The following is a 21,212-nucleotide window of genomic DNA, read 5'->3' on the forward strand; positions in this document are numbered from 1 at the left end:
CCCTCTCATCCTGTCACTGGTTGCCTGGGAGAAGAGCCCGACCCCACCAGACTACAACCTCACTCAGGTAGTTGTAGAGAATTTGCTCCATAATGTTCCGTAAAACCCATTCTCTGCCTGTGGGAAGGAGGCAGACCCACCTCCCACAGCAGCCAGGACCAGCAGCAACATCCCTGCCCCATTGCTTTCCCCAAAAAGCAAGTACCCCAGCTCTGGGCAGGAGACCCCACCAGGATGCAGGACTTTAGAAGGTGATTACTTTTCTAAACCATTGCCTTTTTCAATAGGTAAGTAGGCTTTTTACATCACTTGCTTGGCTCAAGCACAGGTCATTATTTGTTAATTGCTTTTAAGCTGGCAGAAGCCCTGCTTGCCCTGCAGGGGCAGGGCTGAGTGCAGATCATGTACAAAAAGAGCCCCAAAACCCCTTGCTAATCAGCACCCCATTAGCTCCTGGTACATTTAGGTGCATTTCCCATCCCCCCCCGAGCAGGACCCGACATCTTTGTGCCCGTGGGCAGGGACCCCAAGGGTGCTGGGGGGAGGGAAACAGTAGTGTCCTGGGGATCTGCATCCCTGTGGGTGTTCCCTGTGCTTACACCAGGCTGCAAAAGTCTTAGTGCACACCTCACACCTCCTGATTGATGTCCTGCCACCAACACACACGTTCCTGGAATTGCAAGTGATATTTAATTCATCTCAAGTTCAATTTTTATGCGTTGGGTTTTTTGCCTTAATCATGCCCAGGCTTTGACTTTCTGTCAATATCCAGGTTTTCCAAGCACATTTGGTGCTGGCAGAACAAAGAACCCCAAAAGAAACAAACAGCTCTGCCCCCAAGAGTAAAACAGTCTCTGCAGTTGATTTATCCAGAGAGGCACTGACTGGAGGATTGTAGCTGGTTCAGTTACCAATGTGAGCCCATGGCAGATTCCCAGGCTGGAAATCATCTGTACTCTGTTCAGCTCCTGGACTTGCTCCATGTACGTGCCCTACCAGTTGTCTTCTGTTGTTAGAGATTCCTTCTCTTCCTTCCAAAGATTCCGTAGGATTCTTTGTGCTAAGGTTTTGTAAGAAAACAACAGACTGAAAGAACTGTGGCGTGACAAAGATGCCAAGACCTTGGCACTGAGTTTTGTGTCCTTACACGACTGCAGAGCTTCCCAACACACCAAATGCTGATAACGTGCCTGGTTATCCCGTGTCCCACTGGCACCCACAGTTCAGACATGAAGTCCAGACTCTCCTGGCAAAGAAAAGCTCAGCAGCACCAATCCAAGGCTTCACAGGACAGACCCGGACAGTGAGATCTCTGAGGGCTGGTAACAGGAAATAAAAGCAAGTCGTACAACCCAAAGGATGGGGTAGGGACACCCCAACATTCTGACCTTTCCTCTGTCCCGCAGTATTTTAGCACCAAATCACCATGGCTGGAGACATGTCCTTTCCAGCACACCAGTGAGGTGCATACCAGACTGCAGGACACAACCCCCACAGCTCCTCCCACAGTCCACACTTTGGGGCTCAAGGAAGAGCAGGGCCTGAAGGAGAACCTGCCACCGGCTCCCAAGGTAAGGAGGGATGTGCAAGGAGCATCACTGGAAAAGCATGCAGGAGCAGCCAAGGGAACACAGCAGAGACACAAAACAGTTTTTCAGCCATGATGAGCAGATCCCAGCTGCATTCCCAAAGTCCCCGACGAGGCACGAACGTTGACTTTTGCTAATAAACAAGAAGAGCAATTTAGTATCTTTGAGATAAAGTCACAGCTCTTCCAATGGCTGCACTTAGCTGGAAAAGTCAGAGCAGGCACCTACCAGCCCATCAGTTACACAGTTATTGTACTTATTGATGGTTTTGAATGCAGCAGCAGTTACAGTATGACCATCAAAGACCCCTTGGAAGCCCCTACAATCATGCATCACCTCCCCAGTTGCTTGGCACATTGAGTACTTAGCTCTCAAAAATCAATATACTGCATAAAGCCCCTTAATAAATACCTGCCCAGCAGCTACACGCACTGGTACCCGAGCAGAGCACACAAAGGTGCCACATGATATCTCATCTCTTCCATTTATATTACATAAGTAATCCAAACCAATAACTCCTATCAAAAGGCATCTACCCTGTAGACACTGAGCATCAAGCAGCAGGCAAGGCTCTTCCAGGCTTTCACTGAGAAATTAACTGGTAGATATCAGACTTTTTTTTTTTTTTAAGAAAACTGAGACTTCTGAGACTCAGAAACTGGAGCTTCTGAGATGAAGCCCTGATCCCGTGAGCTCCTGAACATCTTGCCACTGAAATACAGTGGAAATTGTGCTTCACGATAAGAAACATCTCTCAGTATTTAGGGATCCTCAGGCAATGGAGAAACTCTTTAGCAAGTCAGACGTGACAGGAGATTGAAATCAGGTCAGATTAAGAAAAACTCTTCCTTTAGCAATGTGAATTCTCCCTCCTTTGCTGCCTTTCTGCCTACCAAGAGCTGCCTGTGCCAGCCAGGAACCTGCAGCTGGGCACCCTGGATGCCTAAGCCACAAAATGCAAACTTTTTCTTTTTGGGTCTACCACCTTGCCAAAATATATTTTCCTCCAGGGAAAGATGAGGCATGAAAAACTCCAGCCTTAGGAGCTAATTGCCTGGAAAGTTAGAAAGAACAGGAAGCAGAGAATGAAAGCCAAGGCAGCCAGGGAGGAAGGGGTTGGTGAATAAGCAGAACTCCCAACAGGAATGGAAGCTCCTCACCTCAAACCAGGTTAGGAACCACCCAGTGCCAACCAGCAAGCTGCCCTTGCTCTTGGGATCCCATCCCATCAGCCTTCCCACCGAGCAGCCCAGCTTCAGGCTGCACTCGCCAGGCTCCACACACCAGAAGGGCTGAGCTTGCTGTGCAGCCAGTTGTATGATTTATTCATCTGCTGCACAAGTACCATGCTGAAGACCTACAGGGAGTACTAAGTAAGTAAAACAAGACAACAAAGCTGAGATAAATAATGCAGTTGGATGGGGAAGCTGTTCCCGGGATCCCCAGCATCTCCTCCTGATGCTGTGGTAACGCACACAGACAAATTCCCTGCATCCCCATTAATCCAGCCTGCCCTGAACTCATTCTCTCCCTGGTAGGTGATACACCAGGAACAGGTCAGATCCAAGCACTTACCTGGTCAGCACACACAGCCAGAACAGGCCTCCTCTTTAGCTTAAATCTCACCTAGGCTTGACCCAAGAAAAAAGCAACGTGCTGAGGTTCTTCCTTCACAGGTGAACCCCCAGTTTGATGAGCTGGGCCCTTTTGTCTAGACTGTGCTTTTGCCAAGGAAGGTTGGACCAGATGATCCTTGAGGTCCCTTCCAACCAGGCATGCTATGATTCCATGATTGATTCTTGAAAACAGCCCCAGTGAGAGATGCTGAGGGCACCACATCCCCCCAGGTCTGCAGGCTCCCATTTTCAGCAGACCTGGGGCACCCCCACTTCTTGTAGTGCAACTGGTAAGATTTCACCTACACTCACTTTTTGCTGGATACTGACCAGTTTTGGCCGGACAAGCAATCTCTGCCTTGAGGTTTCTTCTGGGCAGAGCTCTGCCCCAAACAGCATCTGCAGCTGAAGGCAGAACAAGCCCTGGACTCAGCACCACCCAGGTGGGCTCTGCATCTTCTCCAAGTCCCTGACACATCTCAGCCCACCTGAACAGCCCAGTAAATCCCATTATTGCAGAGGAAACAAACTCCAGAGAAGCTCTTTAGAAAAACCTAAGTGTCCTTCAGCCCTCAGAACACAGAAATGACATCAGAAGGGGCCCCTTCTCAGGCTGGCAGAATGTTTGATGTGTTTTTTTTCTTGGATTGCAATTCATGATTCCTCAGGAGAGCAAGTGCATGAGGAACCACCTGGGAGGGAACTGCTGGGAGCTGGAATACTTAGTAAAAAAAACCCCATTGTGTAGTGCTCTCAATAAAGACTAGTGAGCATAAAGGTATCCAGGGAAAGGAGCAGGTATCCATGGAGAAGACAGCTGGGCATTTCTTCCAGGTTTTAGGCAGCCAGAACACCCGCCAGAGGCAGGTATCCTGATGCATATTGTTTAAACAATAAATAAATAATACGTCAGAGGTATCAATTGGCTGCTGACAAAAGATACTGACACCACCATTAATAATTTATTCAGGAAAACCACCCAGAGGAAGTCTGCATCACTGGCTGCTCTGACACGTTAACTAAGGAGAGGAAATTGGTTGCCACATAAAAATAATGGCTAAGACTTCAATACAATAGATAAAATAGTGTCTGTAAAGCAGAGCTGCCCCAGCCCCCCCTGCAGCTCCATAGCACCCTGGGGACCAGAGCCTGCAGGAGCTGCAGACCCAGGAAAGATCAGGCTCTGCTCCCTGGTCCTCAACAGCCACAAAGACAAGCAAGTCCCTGAACAAGAAAATGCAGAATCAGCAGATGATTCTTTATCCTAAGTAAGCTTAATGGGTTTAATTTCATTGTACCTGCCTTCTCATATGGTTCTGCCTTTCCTTCCTCCAGCATGCCAGAGGACTCTTCTCTCCATCCTTCCCACAGGGAGAGACCCACATCCCTTTCTTGCTGCTCTTCATTTAAGAGCCCAAGTTGGGAGGACTGAGGCTGAGTTCAAAGAGGGTGAAATGCTGCCACTTGTTCAATTATTTCTTCCCCACAATGAAACAAACTTTAGATACCAACCGTATATTTTCCCACCAAATCACCTCTCTCTCCTTAAAGCAGGAATCTAGGGACATACCCAGAGTACACCATGGAATGCTTTACACAAGGTGCATTATCCATGTGCTTGGAGAGGTGACTTCAAGAACCATCTGCTACACAACTGCCTTCTGTTGGCACCACTCATCTTTTTCCTGCTTAGTGCTGGAAGCTGAATTCTTACTGGTACTCAAATGAGTTATTTTAAAGCATTCACCCACGTCTTGCAAGTTTATTTGATGCCTTCCCCAAGACATTCCACCCATGGTGAAAACAGCTGGGGGGTCCTTCAGAAAAAGGGGGCAATGCCAGGACACTCCTTCCCTGCCCCACAGGCATGGCTTTCTCTCAGAAAGAAAAACTTTGAACAGAACAAGTCTTAAGAGACTGGGCTGCAGCAAGGGGAATGGAGAAAGAAAATGCATTTCTCTGCCTCATGAAAGAGAGACCTTCCCAGGAGCATTCCCAAAGCATTCCTACCATGGTGGTGAACCAGGGGATCTTTACCAGGACTGGTTTTCTCTGCACTCCAGATTTCAACTCACATCCCTGACATAACTAACAAAGCCTTCTTGGTGAGAGGCTGTGCAGGTCAGCTCCTCCACTATACTTAGATACTTCTACTAATAAATATTTATATACTACAGTTATGATACTGCATTATCACCCTACGATCTGGCCCAGTGCCAGCCAACAAAAATGACGTGATAAGCACAAAAAGAGTATCAGGAGACTCTCTAGGAGCCGAAACTCATCCTGGTGCCTTTATGTCATCAACAGCCTTGGGAGGGATTGTGGAATATTGTCACCACGGTGATTTCAATACAGAATAAAATACCTATAAAATTTTTAACAAGTCTAAAAAGTGGTTAAGCAAAAGTTAGAGAATGGAAAGTCTTTGTTAATAACCAAGGAACACTGGGAATGACCACTTATTTTCTTCTTGGGAACACATGGAAATCTTTGACAGTTCAGATGCATCCTGGAAACTCCTGAAGAGTATTAATATCAAAATGAAAATTCCCTTATTGCTCTTCCCAGTAATAAATGGTAATGGACCCTGCAAGAAATCTCAGCCACATCTGAAGTGTGGGAAGTTCAAACTCCCTCTTTCCCCCCTTCCCCCATCATGTCCTTCTAACATGCTCAGAATAAAATTGCTACCTGGCTGGTAAAAGCACCTGTTGGCTGCAAAAATCCCAAGGAAACTCCATGCAGTGAGGACACACAAATCCCCCACGATGCCCCCCCGGGGCAGATGATTTATTGGCATTGCACAAGTGCTGGATTTAGGAAAATCCTACAAATGATGCAACAGAGGCTGCCAAGGGGCTGGGAGAGGGGGCACACGGCGTGGGCTCACCCGAGTTACCCCAAAGGGCTGTGTGTACCCCCTGACACACAGAAGGGTGGGAATGATAAGAGAGAGAGTGCTCAGCAATGAGCACTTTGTGTCTCCAGAGCTGAATTCCCAGGAGAGAGAAGAAAAGGATAAAACCCTTGGTTTGGTAACAAGCAAGATCTAACAGCAAGAAAAAAGACACCTGCAGACTGAAGGAGGCTGATGCTCAGCAGTGACTCTCCCAGGTTTCCAAGTCATGAAAAGGCACAAGGAATTTTTAAAGTTTGAAAATGTGAGAAATTCTCCTTAGGTGAAAAAAGGGCACAGGGCAAAGGACCAACAGCTCAATGGCCTTGGTTTGCATCTCTGCAGCACTCATGAGTCTGGTTCCCAAAGTGAAGTCAAGCTAGAGGGGCTCCATCCAGCTGGCTATCAGCTGCCAGCCTTTCCCAGGAACAGTATTTCACCCTTTGCTTTGCTCTTCACCATTTGGCATCATGAAATCTTTTTGCTGATCTGCCACAGCCCACCAGGCCAACTTCAAACCACGGGAAAACACCCCACAAAGTAGTCAGACCATTGTCATCAGCTAGAAGGCTGCAAGCAAGGGCCAAATGATGCAAGTGAATGGCAATCAGCCACCCTCAGAGGAAGATTCTCATTCTTTGTTCAAACTACTTTGCAGGAACCTTCTTATTTAGGATGTGCTGTGTCCCTCTGCCAGATCTGGGCAAAGAAAATGTCCCTCAGGTTCATGGTGACTCAGATTCAGACCCTGGTACAACCCACACATGCACATGGGTTGGGACAGGTCTTTAAGCTGGTCTTCTCGTGGATCCCCAACAGCATCCTCGTGACTCCAGTACCAGGGCTATTGGAGCCAAAGCTTTTTCCTGCCCAGAAACAGGAAAAATCACTAAATCATTCATACAACCTGGGAGAGGCAGTGGTGGGAAGATGACAAGAGTAAAATTAAGATCTCCATTTTCTGCTTAACTGAAAAAAAAAAAAAATTAAAAAAAAAAGGAGAGAAATAGCCCAATCTGAGCAGTGTGGAGTCTTCCTACTGGTGTGTGAATCTCTCAAGAGAGGAGCAATTTGGGTCCATCTCTGCCTGCAGCATCCCCACATCCCTGCCCACTGCTGGGTCTCCAGGAGCCAAGCATTCCCTGCTCAGCACTGCAGCACCAGAGAGCAAACACCCCACGCATCCACCATGCACCTTTAGCTCCTGGAAAAAAATTCCTTTCCTCACCAGCTCCCACCTGCCAGGGGCTCAGAGTGTGCTGACACCATCCTCCAGCCCCACTAGGGAGATCCTGACCCCCAGCACCCCCAGCACCAAACCCACAGGGCTCCAGCTGCAGGAGGGATGGAGCTTCCACGCTCCTGGGGAACTGGGTAGTCATATTTTTCCTGTTAAGCTTGTTTGATTTCCTGGAGGCACGGTGCAGATCTATAGCACAGATCAAGTTTTAGTGCTCCTGAGTTTTCCAGATGGTTGCACATGTCACTCCCCCAGAGATTACTCTCTCCTGCTCAGCCCTGCAATACTTACTGAGGGTAAAAATTGAACTAGATGTGTAGGCTGATGGCACAGGGCCCGTCGGTGCCAGCACAGCATCAGCACAGGAAGGCTCCTTCAAGGAGGATGGGAGCTGTTTGATTAAGCAGGAACAAGGATTTTATTGCCAAGACATGACTTGTGATGAATCACCCCTTATTCAGATTATACATGGTGGAAGCAGAGTGACTGCAGAGCTCCAGACTCAAACCGCTATTGTTTTCCTCTCCTGTATCTCCAAAGAGATCTAAGGGGAAAAAAGGAGAAGGAACCAGGAAGGCTTTTTGCAGAGGACTTCAGCTCTCTGGGGAATTGCTGCCTGGAGAAGGAGGAGGGACATGCTGCTCCAGGAGGGACGCAGCTCCCAGCACTGCTCCCTCCCACATCCACCTCCTCACAGCTAGCACACCTTGCACTTTTCCCCTGAACCTTCAGTCTTTCATTAGCATTTCAAAAAAATATATGCTTTTTTCTCAGCTTTTGGCCCGGCTGAGCCCTCTGGCTGTGCTGCACCTGAGCAGCAGTGGCAGGAGGGGCAGAGGGATGCAGGAACTCCCAGTTTCAGCACATCCTCCCTTTGACGCTGACAAACACGTCTGCTGCACCACCAACCTACCCGGGGGTTTTTCCCCCCCTCATAGATTCGATGTAGTGGCAGCACTGGAAAAGGAATTTCTGAACTGCTAAGACCACAGGATTTTAAATGGCTATTTTATCACGTTTAGGTTTTGCTTGGAAAAAAAAAAAAAAAATCAGGAAAAAGCCCCTTTCATGCTGCAGACCTGCTGGGCTGCCCTCTCCCTGTCACCTTCCCACCTAACACACCTTCCTGCTGGCTCAGCACTACAAGTGCAGTGGAGTCTCCCTCCTTGGGGATATTCAGAAGCCATCTGGACATGGTTCTGGGCAGCCAGGTGTAGGTGGCTCTGCTGGAGCAAGGGGGCTGGACCAGATGACCTCCAGAGGTCCCTGCCAACCTCAACCATCTGTGAATCTGTGATACTTTACGGAGAAGTGGTTCAGAAAGATGATTTCTAAGATAATTAAGCCATCAAGTTACTCCTGGTGAAACCTGGCTTGGGCTCCCTCAGCCCCCAGTACCCTCCCACCAATGCAGAAGATGAGGACTTCCCTCAGCCCTTGCCAGAGACCATGACAAGTCCAGGACACACACGCAGGTGCACACTCCACCAAAGCCACCAGCAGCTTCATGCCATCCTCACACAGACAAGCCAGCAAGGAGCCATCAATGCTGGAGTAATGCAAGAGTCTCCTCTGGACCTTGAGCTCCTGGCTCTACCTCTCAATCCAATTTTCTGCCCTGTCAATACAGTGAGATTGATGATCCCTGACGAACACCAAGGTCTGGTCACAAAAACTACTTTGAGACAGTGAAGGAGAGCGAGAGGAAGAACAAGACATAACTTATGAATCCTACCAACTACCCAGTGGTGCAAAGTTTGGATTCTGGTTAGCTCCTCCGTTAACTCCAGAGTATTTTCCCCTCTCTTTTGTCCTCTGCCCACAACATCTGGCCCACATCTGCACAAAAACCCCAAAATCCAAATCATAAGATAGAAACAGAATAAATGGATTTTATGCTCCACTTTTAAAGCCACTAAATTTCCACTGGGGCTGCTCTGAAGCCCAGAGACATTGAGAATGATGCCCAAGTAACACATTTTTCCACAGCCATAGAAATTATGTACATCACATTAGCTTTCAGATTTGAATTACAGTTCTCTTTGCTCACTCAAGTTGTTTCAGTTTTGAAATCATTCCCACGTATCTGTTTCTGAGAGAATCCTTCCTGTAGAGACCCACAGTTTCATAATTCAAACTGCTCACGTTTCCTAAAGTAAAATCAGTGGAAAAGGCCTTTGATTCCATCTCTGTTTATTTAATTAAGAAGCCTGGCAGGCTGTTTGATTTCTTTAATCAGAAAATGATGATAAAAGGTTTCCAAAGTAGCATTTAATGAGCTTAGAAAAATGGATGAACTTCCCATTCCTGCCAGGGTTCTGCACATTCCAGGTTCTTATTAATTGTTCATTTTTTTAAAGTGATTTCAGCAGCTTATCAGCAAGTCACAGGATCCTACAACAGGATGGATGCAGAGGCAAAGCCCCAGAAGGGGAATCCAGCCTAAGAGTCAAAACTTGTTCTCCCCACGAACATCACCAGGAAGGTTTGCTGACAAAGGAGCTTGAAATTCTCCATCACAACAATGTGCAAGCAGGACAACAGGCTTTGAAAATAAACGCCTTGAGTGTTCTTCAAAATTATATGTTATCATAATAATGGAGGGGTTGGAAATATATCAAAAATAATCCTTAATGATTAGCAATTACCCTTATGAATCACAACCATCTCTCAGTTCTGAAAAGCCATCTGAACATCTCAGCTGTGAAACTCCCGTCGCTGCCTGACACTCCAACAACTGGAAACACACCCAACCCTGGAGCCAGTGTGAGCATCCTCCTGTGATCCCAGGAGAAGCTCCTGGGCTCTGGCACTGGGAAGATCCTGGAGCCAGTGTGAGCATCTTCCCGTGATCCCAAGGGAAGCTCCTAGGATCTGGCATTAGGATGATCCCAGAGCCCCCCCCAGGCAGGAGTCTGAGCAGGTCAGGCAGGAGGTAGGGAGGAGAGCCCAGAGCCACCCACAGGCACCTACAGCATCCATGGCCATGATCTAAAAACCCCTCTGTCTGCTGACATATTTGCTTCTGTTTCCTACAAGAAAGGGCTGGCTGGAAAAGGCCACATTCCCTCTGGGAAGGGCAGGGGAGCCAGGCTCTGCAGACCCTGGGGTCCTTCCCTCCAGGGGCGCACTGGGGTCGCTTCCCACTTCCCACATGTTGTTACCTAAACAACCTGACAGCTGTAATTAAGAGGGGTAAGGAAAGCCTAAAGAAATGTTTACATTTCCAGAAATTAAAATTTCAGTGATGAGGCACTAAATAAACTTAATCAAGTTGGGAGGCATCTACGAGAAACCATTTTGATATGACTTAATGAGAGAAGGCATCGGGAATGGTGATTTTAATCAGCCAAGTGGGATTTATAAGCAAGAAGATCCTGCTTAAACAACTCATTAGACTTCTCAAAAAAATCTTCACTGTCCCGGCAGACAGTCAGAACAGGGTTTATTGTATATATTTACTCATTCTCTAAATCCCTTGGTTACACTGCATATCAAAAGTCAACTGATTAAAGCAAAAACAGCCAAAGGGAAAAAAAAAAGGTCTTCAGAAGCACCTGCACCAGGACACCAAGAGGCTGTAAGTCCTTCTCAGAAGGCAGGGCTGACTCAAACCAAATGCTATTAGAATGCCTAAATCCTTATTTATTATAAATACAAGTGCTATAGCAGGGGGAGAAATACTTAATATGCATTATTATTCTTTGTAATTTTTAAGACACTTGCGCCCTGACCCGCACCAGGCAGCGACACCAAAGGACTGGAGCAGGAATAACACGGGAAATGGCAAAGCCACCAGGATCCTTCAGGTAACTGACCCTTCCCTGGGCTCTGCTGGTGTCACTGCCCGAGGTGACATGTCTCCCCGTGGCCCCACATCAATGCAGAAATGCAACACCACTGCTAAAGACATTTGGAAGTCATGATTCATAGAACAGCTCAAGGTTGCAGCACTCCAAGAGCCAGGAACCCACCCCACTGATCCTTCCAGGGACTTCAATTCTCTCTCATTTCCCCTCTGCTGAACCAAAAGCCTGCACGTATTTTTCACAGGTATTTCTGCCTCCTTCAGTTCCAGGCTAAAGGCCACTTCTGTCATGTCAATACAGACAGAAGAAAAGCAGTGCTGAGAGGACACCGTGCAAGAAATATTTGTGTTGTTTATCACTCTTTGCCTGCTCTGCTAATTCCTGCTGCAGGGGCCAGCAGATCTTCTCAGGACCCAGGGGAGGCACAGGAGCAACTGGGCTGGTTCCACAGGACAGTGCAGATCTGAGCACTATTTCCCAGCCCCTCTCAGGCAGCCACAGAAAATAATTTACTTGAAAAACCCACCAGAAGAATAGGCTGAAAGCACCAGCTCCCCCTTTAAAGCTGAGGAACTTTGATGAATGTCAAAGCCCTTCCTGTTAAATAAGCTACAAATCACCACTAGCAAGAGCTGGGGCCAGACCCTGGGGCAGCCCAGGCAGGGGCTGCTCTGCTGCAGGGACATGGAGAGGGGAGCAAACAGGGTGATTCCTCTGTGCTGCATTTCTGGGGTGGGTAAGAAAACAATTTATCTCCATGGTATTGATGCTCTTCAAGTCAATTTAAGAAAAAAACAAAAACAAAAACACAGACAATCAGACAGCAGCTTTAGCAAATAGGCTGTATTATATGGTTGCTGAATGACCGTGTGTTATTTTATCAGCTCCTCTGAACTGGCTGTCACATCAGGAGACGTGGCACGGAAGCCAAGCAGCACAGTGAGCACCAAGGGAGTGTTTCTCCTAAAACTGCTCCTCTGCTCAGCCCACACCTCCCCGCTGGGGAAGGAAGGCATCCGAGGGAAACCACCACTTCCAGGGGGAATCATCAGAGCTGGAGTCCAAAGTGAAACTTGAAAAGTAGCTCCCAGGAAGGTTTCCCAGGAGATGCTCTGTCAGGTGCCCTGGCCTGCAGCAGCACGGGGGCACAGCAGCACAGGGGCACAGGGGCACAGCAGCACAGGGGCACAGGGGCAGCACCCCCTGTCCAGCCACACACCATTAAAATTAACTGGAAAAGCCTTCCCAAACATATGACCCACTCGCTGACTTTTCCGACAGGAAAAGCCAAGCCTCACTTTTCCACCTAACCAAAACCAGGACCCTGGTTTCCAAACACCTGCGAGTTCCTTCTGCTCTCTCCAGGCCAGCAGACACTTCAGACTTGCACTGCACCCCTGGCACCACGGACACGCTGCAGCAAGGGCAGGGAACCACCTTACACTGAGGAGGAAGAAAGCACAGACCAGCTTAACCTGCAAAGCAGCCAACAGAGCAAGCTGCAAGTTGTTTTGTAGTATTTCTAACAACCCCCTTCTAATTATTGCATCTGACCCAGGGTAGCTGTGGGCTGTCTGATGAAAATCCTAAGTTAAGGTAGCTTAGATGGAAGATTTCTACAACATATTATTTCCACAAAGAATCACAGTCTTACAGAATGGTTTGGGTTGGAAAGGGACCTTGAAACCATCCAATTCCAACCCTCCTTCCACTGGTAGGGACACCTCCTTCCAAGGAAGGAGAGGACACCTGTTTTGCACACCCTGTCCTGGGAGTGATGAGCTCCTGACCTCCAGCCAGCCCAGCCCCAGCGCTCACACTCCACAGCATCAGCCTCAGCTTCTCAGAAAACTGCCTCTGAATTAAACCCCTTTCACCTCTGCAGAGACAACAAGGTACACATCCCCTATGAAACCTCCCCCGTTTTCCTGAGATAGAATGTACATTGGCAAACACAACCTGCACCCATTTGTGTGCACGGATCACTTGTTCCCAGAGCAAGACCTCTGCCTTGCCAAGTGTGTTTGGGCTTCAAAGTGAATGGCAGGTGGAAACCGTAAGAAATAACCTGCCAGGAGAGCACCAGGATGGAGAGCACTGCATCAACAGAAGTGTGGCCAGCAGGGCCAGGGAGGGGATTCTGCCCCCCTGCTCTGCTCTGCTGACACCCCACCTGGAGCTCTGTGTCCAGCTCTGGAGCCCTCAGCACAAGAAAGACATGGAGCTGTTGGAGAGGGTCCAGAGAAGGGCCACCAAGATGATCCAAGGGCTGGAGCAGCTCTGCTATGAAGACAGGCTGGGAGAGTTGAGTTGGGGTGTTCAGCCTGGAGAAGAGAAGGCTCCAGGGAGACCTTAGAGCACCTTCCAGTGCCTGAAGGGGCTCCAGGAAAGCTGGGGAGGGGCTTTTCATCAGAAAAGACAATGATAGGACAAGGGGTAATGGTTTTAAACTGAGAGAGGGGATATTTAGGTGAGGTATTAGGAAGAAATTCTTCACTATAAGGGTGAAGAAACTGGAACAGGTTGCCCAGGGAGACTGTTGATGCCCCATCCCTGGAAGTTTTTAAGGCCAGGCTGGATAAGGTTTTGTGCAGCCTGGTCTAGTGGTTCCCTGCTCATGGCAGGGGGGTTGGAACTTGATGATCTTTAAGGTCCCTTCCAATCTTAATGATTCTTATGAGAGAAGAGTCCTGCCTTTCTGCAAGTTTAAGACCTACTAAGTGTCCGTCCTCCCTCTTCTTTAAAAGAAAAAGGATCCTTCAGGTGAGACTGCCCCTTCCCTCCCACCTGCTCTTGTGTTCCTAAACTGAGCCAGGTCCAGCAAAAGCTACTTGCTGGGAACCATCAGGAGAAGTGCTGCAGCTCATAATAAATCCCCAGGACATGTGCCAAAGGCAGTGCCACAAAGACCTTCTCCTCCTCACCATCACCTGTGGCACCTCCATCTTACACGCTCTCACCATCACTGATACTGGTTCTCCTCCAGTCCAGCTGCCCTCCAGCTCTGTACTCTCCTCGCTTCTCATTTATTCACATTTTAAAGATTATTTTTTAACTTCAAAACCCCTTCATCCCTCCATGTTCTATCAAGATAGAGCACATTTTGTTCTATTTTGCGCAATATTCATCTCATCTTATAAAACTAGGTCACAAAATTTGCAAGTTTATCTGAGTTAGGCTTTACAGATCCAGGAAATACCACCTTTTTGTTGTTGTTGTTGTTCTATGTATAATGCCTAAGTCTGAAATATTGACAAAAATAAACTCCAAAGTATAAAAACACACCACTTTGTTTTGAAATTCTAAAGAGTAATTTACAAAATGCCTTCTCTTCGATTGTTTGTGTTTTAAAACAGTTCTGCTAGGAAAAAGACAAGACAACCTGGAGTTCTCTGGTCTGCATGGCAGAAAGCCTTGCAGGAGCCAGCTCCGTGGGGAGCTTTTCTGAAAAAATCAGGGTTGTTTTTTTTTTCTGGAAATACCAGGGAGGATCCCCCCCCTGCAGCCCCCAGCCTCCCTGAGGTGCATCACCTTGGTAAGAGACACACTGCTGAAACCCCTCCGACATTTCCACTCTGTAGGAAAACATGACTCTGGCTGTCTCCAAGCATTTGCAAAACGTGCCCGGGCTGTTGGATGGCAGGGTGACCTGAAGCCCCCAACTTTCTGAATGCAGAGGGGGGGTGAGACCTGCAGGGTGACGTGTGCTTGGCGGGGGATTTGCTTCCCCTACTCACCCGTTGTCTCCACGATGCCCTCCAGGATGACGACGATCTCAAACTGCTCGGTCTGCATGCTGCGCTGGGAGAGGTCGTAGAAGGGGCTCTTGGCATCTATCACGTGGCAGATGGTGAGGGGGGACACGAGGAAGAGCTGGTCAGCCCCTGTGCTGAAACCCACGTCCAGCTCCAGCTGATCGAGCGGGAGGAACTCGCCCTCTGGGGTCTGCCGGGACTGGGCAGGCAGTGGGGGGAGAGACAGAGAGACAAACGTCACCCTGGAGCAGCCACCATCGAGGCATCATGACAGTATCCCAACAGCATCCCCAACGGCACCCCAACAGCATCCCAACAGCATCCTGCACCCCTGCCAGCACCCAGCAGCACCCGAGGCAAACCCTGGCCCAGCCCTGTGGCCATGAAGTGGGTGGGAGGCAGGGCTGGGGGTGCAGGGCAGGGCTGGGGGTGCAGGGCAGGGCTGAATTATCACCAACAGCCACCTCAGTGCAGCCACAGCCCACCCAACAGAGCAGCCCTGGGAGGACACCAGCCGCCACGACCACCACCCCTGTTGTTACTGCTTTCGGCAGAGCTGGCTGCTGGGACATTCCACCCCCCAGTTCAACAGTGGCAAAACAAGTCCATGAGATGCCACCTGGAGCTGAAACCTCGAGGCCAGGGCTCGGGCTGGCTGCACCTCACATCCCTCCCCCAGCAGGAGCTCTGCCACCTGCCCAGAGCTCCCTCCCTGCTTCTCATTCCTTCTCCCCGTGTTACAGGTGGGCAGGAACAGAGCATCCCATACAGCCCTTCCTGGTCACTGCCTGTACTATAGAACCTTCTGTTATTTGCTGCCCAGATTTTCAGAAGCAGCTTGACAAGCTGCTGCACTCATCACTCGCAGCCAAACCCCAGGGTTAAATCACCACCTGGGAGGCATTTCCACCCTTCCCCACATCCTTAGCTGAGGTGCAACACCCCACACTGAGCAATGCCACCGAGTTAAAATGGGATTTTTGGTTTTGTTTTTTAGCAGGAGCATGATGAGGCTTGCAGGAAGCAGCACAATCTTTCCTCTAACTTTTCCTGTTCCCATTCTCCTTGCTAGTCAGACCTGCAGCTCCATGTATCTAACTGGGGTGGGCAGGGGCCAACATGTCCCATGGGACAGGGACCAGCACAGCTGTCACCTCCAGACCATCAGTGCTCCTATGAGGGACACCAGTGGCTCCCAGCTCCGTGTTCCCAGTAGAACACCTGGTGCTGGCAGCTGTGGGAATAGGGGAGGATGCCAGGGGCCCCCAGGGTGTGTGGGACACCAGTGCAGCTGAGCCCCCAGGACATGGGGGCCAGAAGTATTTGGGAGCCAAAGGCAAAAAAAGCAGCAGACAGAAAACTGGATTATGTGCCTTGCTTGGGATTTGGTTTCTATTTTTACAATTTTCCCTGAAGAGTGGCTGGCTCTGGAGGGGATCTAATCCCAAACAAACAGTCACATGTTTCACTGCCCTGAAGTTTTGGCGAAGAAACGTGTGTGAATGTTGGTGGGTGAAAATGCAGCCTGATCACACCAGCCTGTGCTACCCCATCCCAGCACACCCTGTGCTGCTAAGGAGAACGACATCAGAGCCAAGAAACATCTAGAGCACATCTGCATAAACATCCTGCCTGCGGGGCTTTGTTTGTTCTTGCTGTAGAGAGAAGTCTCCTTTCCAGCAAAAAGGCAAAACCACCAGGAAAGCACCAAAGCACCCACGTCAGCAGGGCAAGGAGAGGCTCTAGGGAGGAGCTGCTCCCTTCAGCCATCCCACCCCTCTACAGAGGTGTTACAGCCACAGGGGAGGTGAAGGCTGGCCCCTTTCTGGGGGGCACGGTCATTCTGAGGACACCAAGACCCCCCACCCAGTTTGGCTTTGGGACAGAGGAAAACTGTGACCTCAGAGAGCCAAGAAAATGCAATTAGGGCTGGCAGGCACGGGGCTTTGTTATAAAGGCTGATGGTTTGGGGCAGTCCTTTAAAGGGCTGGCTGTAAAAGCTCTAGCTCCTCTGTTTGGGACTTCAGCTACCACCACTACAGTCCAAAATGTCTGGGCTTTACCTGGCACTTCTCCAGGGATGCTTCACAGAACACCCAACAGTACCTGCCCCAAAAGCTCAGTCTGAACCAACCAGCCAAAACCCTCCCACCCAGAAAATCATGGAATTGTCTCGGTTGGAAAAGACCTTTCAGAACATGAAGTCCAACCATTCCCCCAGCCCTGCCCAGGCCACCACTGCCCCATGTCCCTCAGCACCACATCTACAGGGCTTGGAAACCCCTCCAGGGATAGGGACTGCCCCCTGCCCTGAGGCAGGGCCTGACAACCCTTGCCAGGAAGAAATTGTTCCCAAGATCAAATCTAACCCTCCCCTGGCACAACTTGAGGCCGGTTCCTCTTGTCCCATCCCTTGTTCCTGGGGAGCAGAGCCCGACCCCCCTGGCTCCAACCTCCTCTCAGGCAGCTGCAGAGCCAGCAGGTCTCCCCTCACCTCCTGGTCTCCAGGCTGGACACCCCCAGCTCCCTCAGCTGCTCCTGCTCAGACTGGTGCTCCAGCCCCTTCCCCAGCTCCCTTGCCCTTCCCTGGACACGCTCCAGCCCCTCCGTGTCCTTCTTGTCCTGCACAGCAGAGGATGATGAAGCCAGGTGAACTATTTTTATTTTCTTTTTAATCCTATATAATTAACACCTTAACAGATGGAATAGTGATGAAAATGAAGAGTTAAAGACAAGGCAGTACTTGAGGGACCTGGTAAAGTCCAGAGAAAGCAGCATGAAATAAAACCCATTTCACAGCTGCAGGAAAAGCAGGTGTTGCATTATTCAGCTGAGCAGTCACATTCAGGAGGTATGATTGCTTCTGCTCGGAGGGAATTGAGAGAGAGATTGAGAGCTAAAATCTTACAGATAAACCAAACATTATTTTGCAGCTGCCCTGGGTTACAGGCAGCGTTCGACCCATGGCAGGGTGAGAACTCATCCTATTGACTGCTCTCCTACCCCAGCCAACACGCTTGTCAAAATAAACGACCTTGAGCGACCCTTCTGACTCAGTGTCAGGTCAGGAGGAAAGTACCAGCCCCGTAAGTTTCATCTGAGTTCTTCACAATCTTGGAGATTCATAAAAAAAAAAAACCCACCAAAATACTATGACAACGAATGAGCTTTGCACTAACTTGCCAATTTCAAGGCTTTGTATTTGGCTTTTTTCTCCATTCTGGTCCAAGCTTAGCAGGAAAAAAACACTATAGTTAAAGACGGTGTATTGGGATTTCTGATTTGACACAGGCTTTCTGTGGAAAAAGCACTTTGGCAGAAAACCTGCCAGCAGCCCTACAATTATCTCTGCCCTCCTGGCTTCACAATCAACCTGCAATAAAGGCTATTTGCAAACCCCAGCAGAAACACTGAAGCAGCAATTTTTCCCCTGCCACCTGCCCGTCCTCCCGCACTCCGGACAGACTGCCTGTGCCTGGCAGCATCCCCTGGGATTGCCATCACTCCCCCTGCTTCAATCCTTTTCTTTTTCCTCTCTTCTCTTGGCTGCCCAAGCACTGCTCTCCCACCAAAACAAAGGGAGGTATTTGGTAGGGAACGTGCAGAGCCAGCTCTAACTGGACCCATCAAAAAAACACAACACCCCATATTTCAGCCCTTTTCCACTCTTCTCCCTCCACACACAGAGCTCTCACGAGCACACCTCTTCCTTTTCCTAATGCTCTTTCTTTTCCCAAGGCTCTTCCCAAGGAGTGTGATGCCCCAGGACACAGGCCCAGCCTGCTGTGTCTGCAGGGCTCCCTGGGCTCTGTGCCATTTCTTGCTATTTTTAAACCAGCTGCAAAACCTTCACCCCTCTGCCCCCAGCGCTGCTGCCACCCAGCCAGGACAAGCTGCTCTTGCGCAGGCTTCCAAGTCCAGGGAATTTTTTTGGAGCCACGCGGAGTTTTATGCTCCAACTTTGCAAATCCCCCTCACGGCACCCCTGGGTACAAAAAGGGCTCATTTCAGAACGCGTAATGGAAATGAGTCACTTTGACTCTACTGAAGAGCTACATTAAACGTGACAGCACAACCTCTCCCTCCACAGGGGAAGCCTCCTCACACAAGGCGGCTGGAGGGGTCACCAGGGTCAGGGGCCCTCTAATGACCAGATGATTACTTACCGGGCTAATTGCACATCACCCAGTTTACCCATCTAAACTTCTGGCACAGGGAACACTCAGGGAGAGCTCCCAGCAGGGGAAAGCGTAACTGAGATTCCAGCTGATGATTCAAAAAAGCACAGAGACAGATGCCTCCAGGTGGGCTGCAGCAAGAGCATCTTCACCCGTGTGGGTCCTCAGCCACAGCCATCACGGTCCCCAGCCACAGCCATCATCCAGGCACGGCAGGAAGGAGGAATTCTGGAGATTCATTCAATTCCTTGTCCCCCCCCCCAGCTTGCTGAGAGCAGGCACTGCCCCTCCTCTTGGCCACAGCCTCCCCCATGGCTCAGGGTGCAGGGGGTTCCTGTGGCCTTCACCCAACGCAGCAGCGATCCTGCCTGCGAAACCCCCCGTGGGCAGCAGGGATTTGAGGCAAAACAGGGCAACTTCAGAAGCCTCTGAGCTAAAAAAAGCGCTTGCGCCTTGCCGGCTCCGGGCGCAGCAGAGGGAGGATGAGCATCCCTCTCCACGGGGGGTGGCAGCCAGAGGGAAGAAAGCAGGACAGCCCTCCTAGTGGGGTGCCCCCAGGAAGGGGACCCCTGCAGAGCACCCACAGCGAGGGGAGGGCTCCCACCTCCCCCGCCAGCCGCGGGGACATGCGGGATGCTCTGCCTGCCTCAAACGTCACCCGAGCCGGCCCCTTCCACCCACCCCACGCTTGTTTCACCCCCCCCCTACAAACACCCGGCGGCTCCAGCCTCAAACACCCCATCTCCCCCAGACGCACCGGGCTGTCCACACGGTTTTTAACTGTCTTAACAGCCACATGCTGCTCTCCCGTGGAGTTCATGCCCCGGGGACGTAAAAGTTCTGCCCGACCGGCCTGCGCTGCCGCCCGCAAGCCCAGAAACCCGGCGGGAAGGGAAAGCGCTTCCTCCTCGGAACGCGCTACAGAGCAGCTCCTTGTCAGGGAAACGCGGAGCTCCGGAGAGACGCATCAATATGCATGTAAACCCAGCCCTGAAGATAAATATCCTGCCAGTAAATCAGACGGTCTGAGAGTCAACCTAGGGCCCGAGGGCTAAGCTCGGAGAGCACTGCAGGGACACAGGCAGGCAACACTGAGGGATGGAGAAGCCAAAAGGATGCTCGGAGGGGCCAGCAGCTCCAGGGCAGCGCCGAGGCGGGGGACGCGCAGGGGGGCGGCGGTGGCAGGAGGGGCAGGGCAGGACTTACTTTGAGCAGCTTGCAGCGGATCTGCGCGGAGACCATGTGGCTGTTGCGGAGGTTGCCCACCCGGAACATGAGGGTGAGCTTGCCGTCCCGCATGGAGATGGCGGCGTGCTCGCTGAACATCAGGGTCTCGGCCCTCTTCTTGGGCTGGGACATCTTGATGAACATGCAGCCGATGAGGAAGGCGTCCACGATGGAGCCCAGGATGGACTGGAAGAGGAAGAGGATGATGCCCTCGGGGCACTTGTCGGTGATGTAGCGGTAGCCGTAGCCGATGGTGGCCTCGGTCTCTATGAAGAAGAGGAAGGCGGAGGGGAAGTTGTAGACGTTGGCCACGCAGGGGGTGTAGCTGTCATCGTGCGCCTTGTTGAGGTCCCCCCGCATGTAGGCGATGACCCACCACATGGAGGCCATGAAGAGCCAGGCCACGGTGTAGGTCAGGATGAAGATGAAGAGGTTCCAGCGCCACTTGAGATCCACCAGGGTGGTGAAGAGGTCCGAGAGGTACCGGCTGGTCTCCCCCCCCAGGTTCCCGTGCTGCACGTTGCACCGCCCGTTCTTGTCCACGAAGCGCTGCCGCTTGCCCCGGGGGGCGGCCCGGGGAGGGGGCAGCCCCCCGCCGCTGGCGGAGGTGCTCACCACCTGGTACTCGTCCCCCAGCTTCCTCCGCAGCGCCGACATGCTCCTCCGCGATGCTCCGCGCCCCGGCCCCGCTGCTCTGCGGGCGCGGAGCCACCGCTCTGCGCGGCCGCCACCCACGCGGAGCCGGCGGCAGGGGCGGGGCGGCCCCGGGCAGGATAACGCCCCTCGCTCCGCCCCCGCGCAACGCTCCGCCCCCCGCGCACCGCCCTCCGCACCACCCCGCGCACCGCTCCGCCCTCCGCACCGCCCTCCGCACCACCCCGCGCAACGCTCCGCCCTCC

General features: G+C 50.9%; 1 protein-coding gene across 1 annotated transcript in view; it reads right to left on the reverse strand.

Annotated features, from left to right (window-relative positions):
* KCNJ3 (potassium inwardly rectifying channel subfamily J member 3) overlaps positions 1-20,974 on the reverse strand; it is a 43,502-nt gene extending 22,528 nt beyond the window's left edge. The window contains exons 1-2 of the mRNA XM_051623541.1: positions 20,293-20,974; positions 14,891-15,107 (exon numbers count right to left, since the gene is read on the reverse strand). Of these exons, the coding sequence (XP_051479501.1) occupies positions 14,891-15,107; positions 20,293-20,970 (895 nt within the window). The 5' untranslated portion in view covers positions 20,971-20,974. The remainder of the gene's footprint in view (positions 1-14,890; positions 15,108-20,292) is intronic.
* Positions 20,975-21,212: the final 238 nt, after the last annotated feature.

This window comes from Apus apus, chromosome 6 (assembly GCF_020740795.1).
Source record: "Apus apus isolate bApuApu2 chromosome 6, bApuApu2.pri.cur, whole genome shotgun sequence".
NCBI lineage: Eukaryota > Metazoa > Chordata > Aves > Apodiformes > Apodidae > Apus > Apus apus.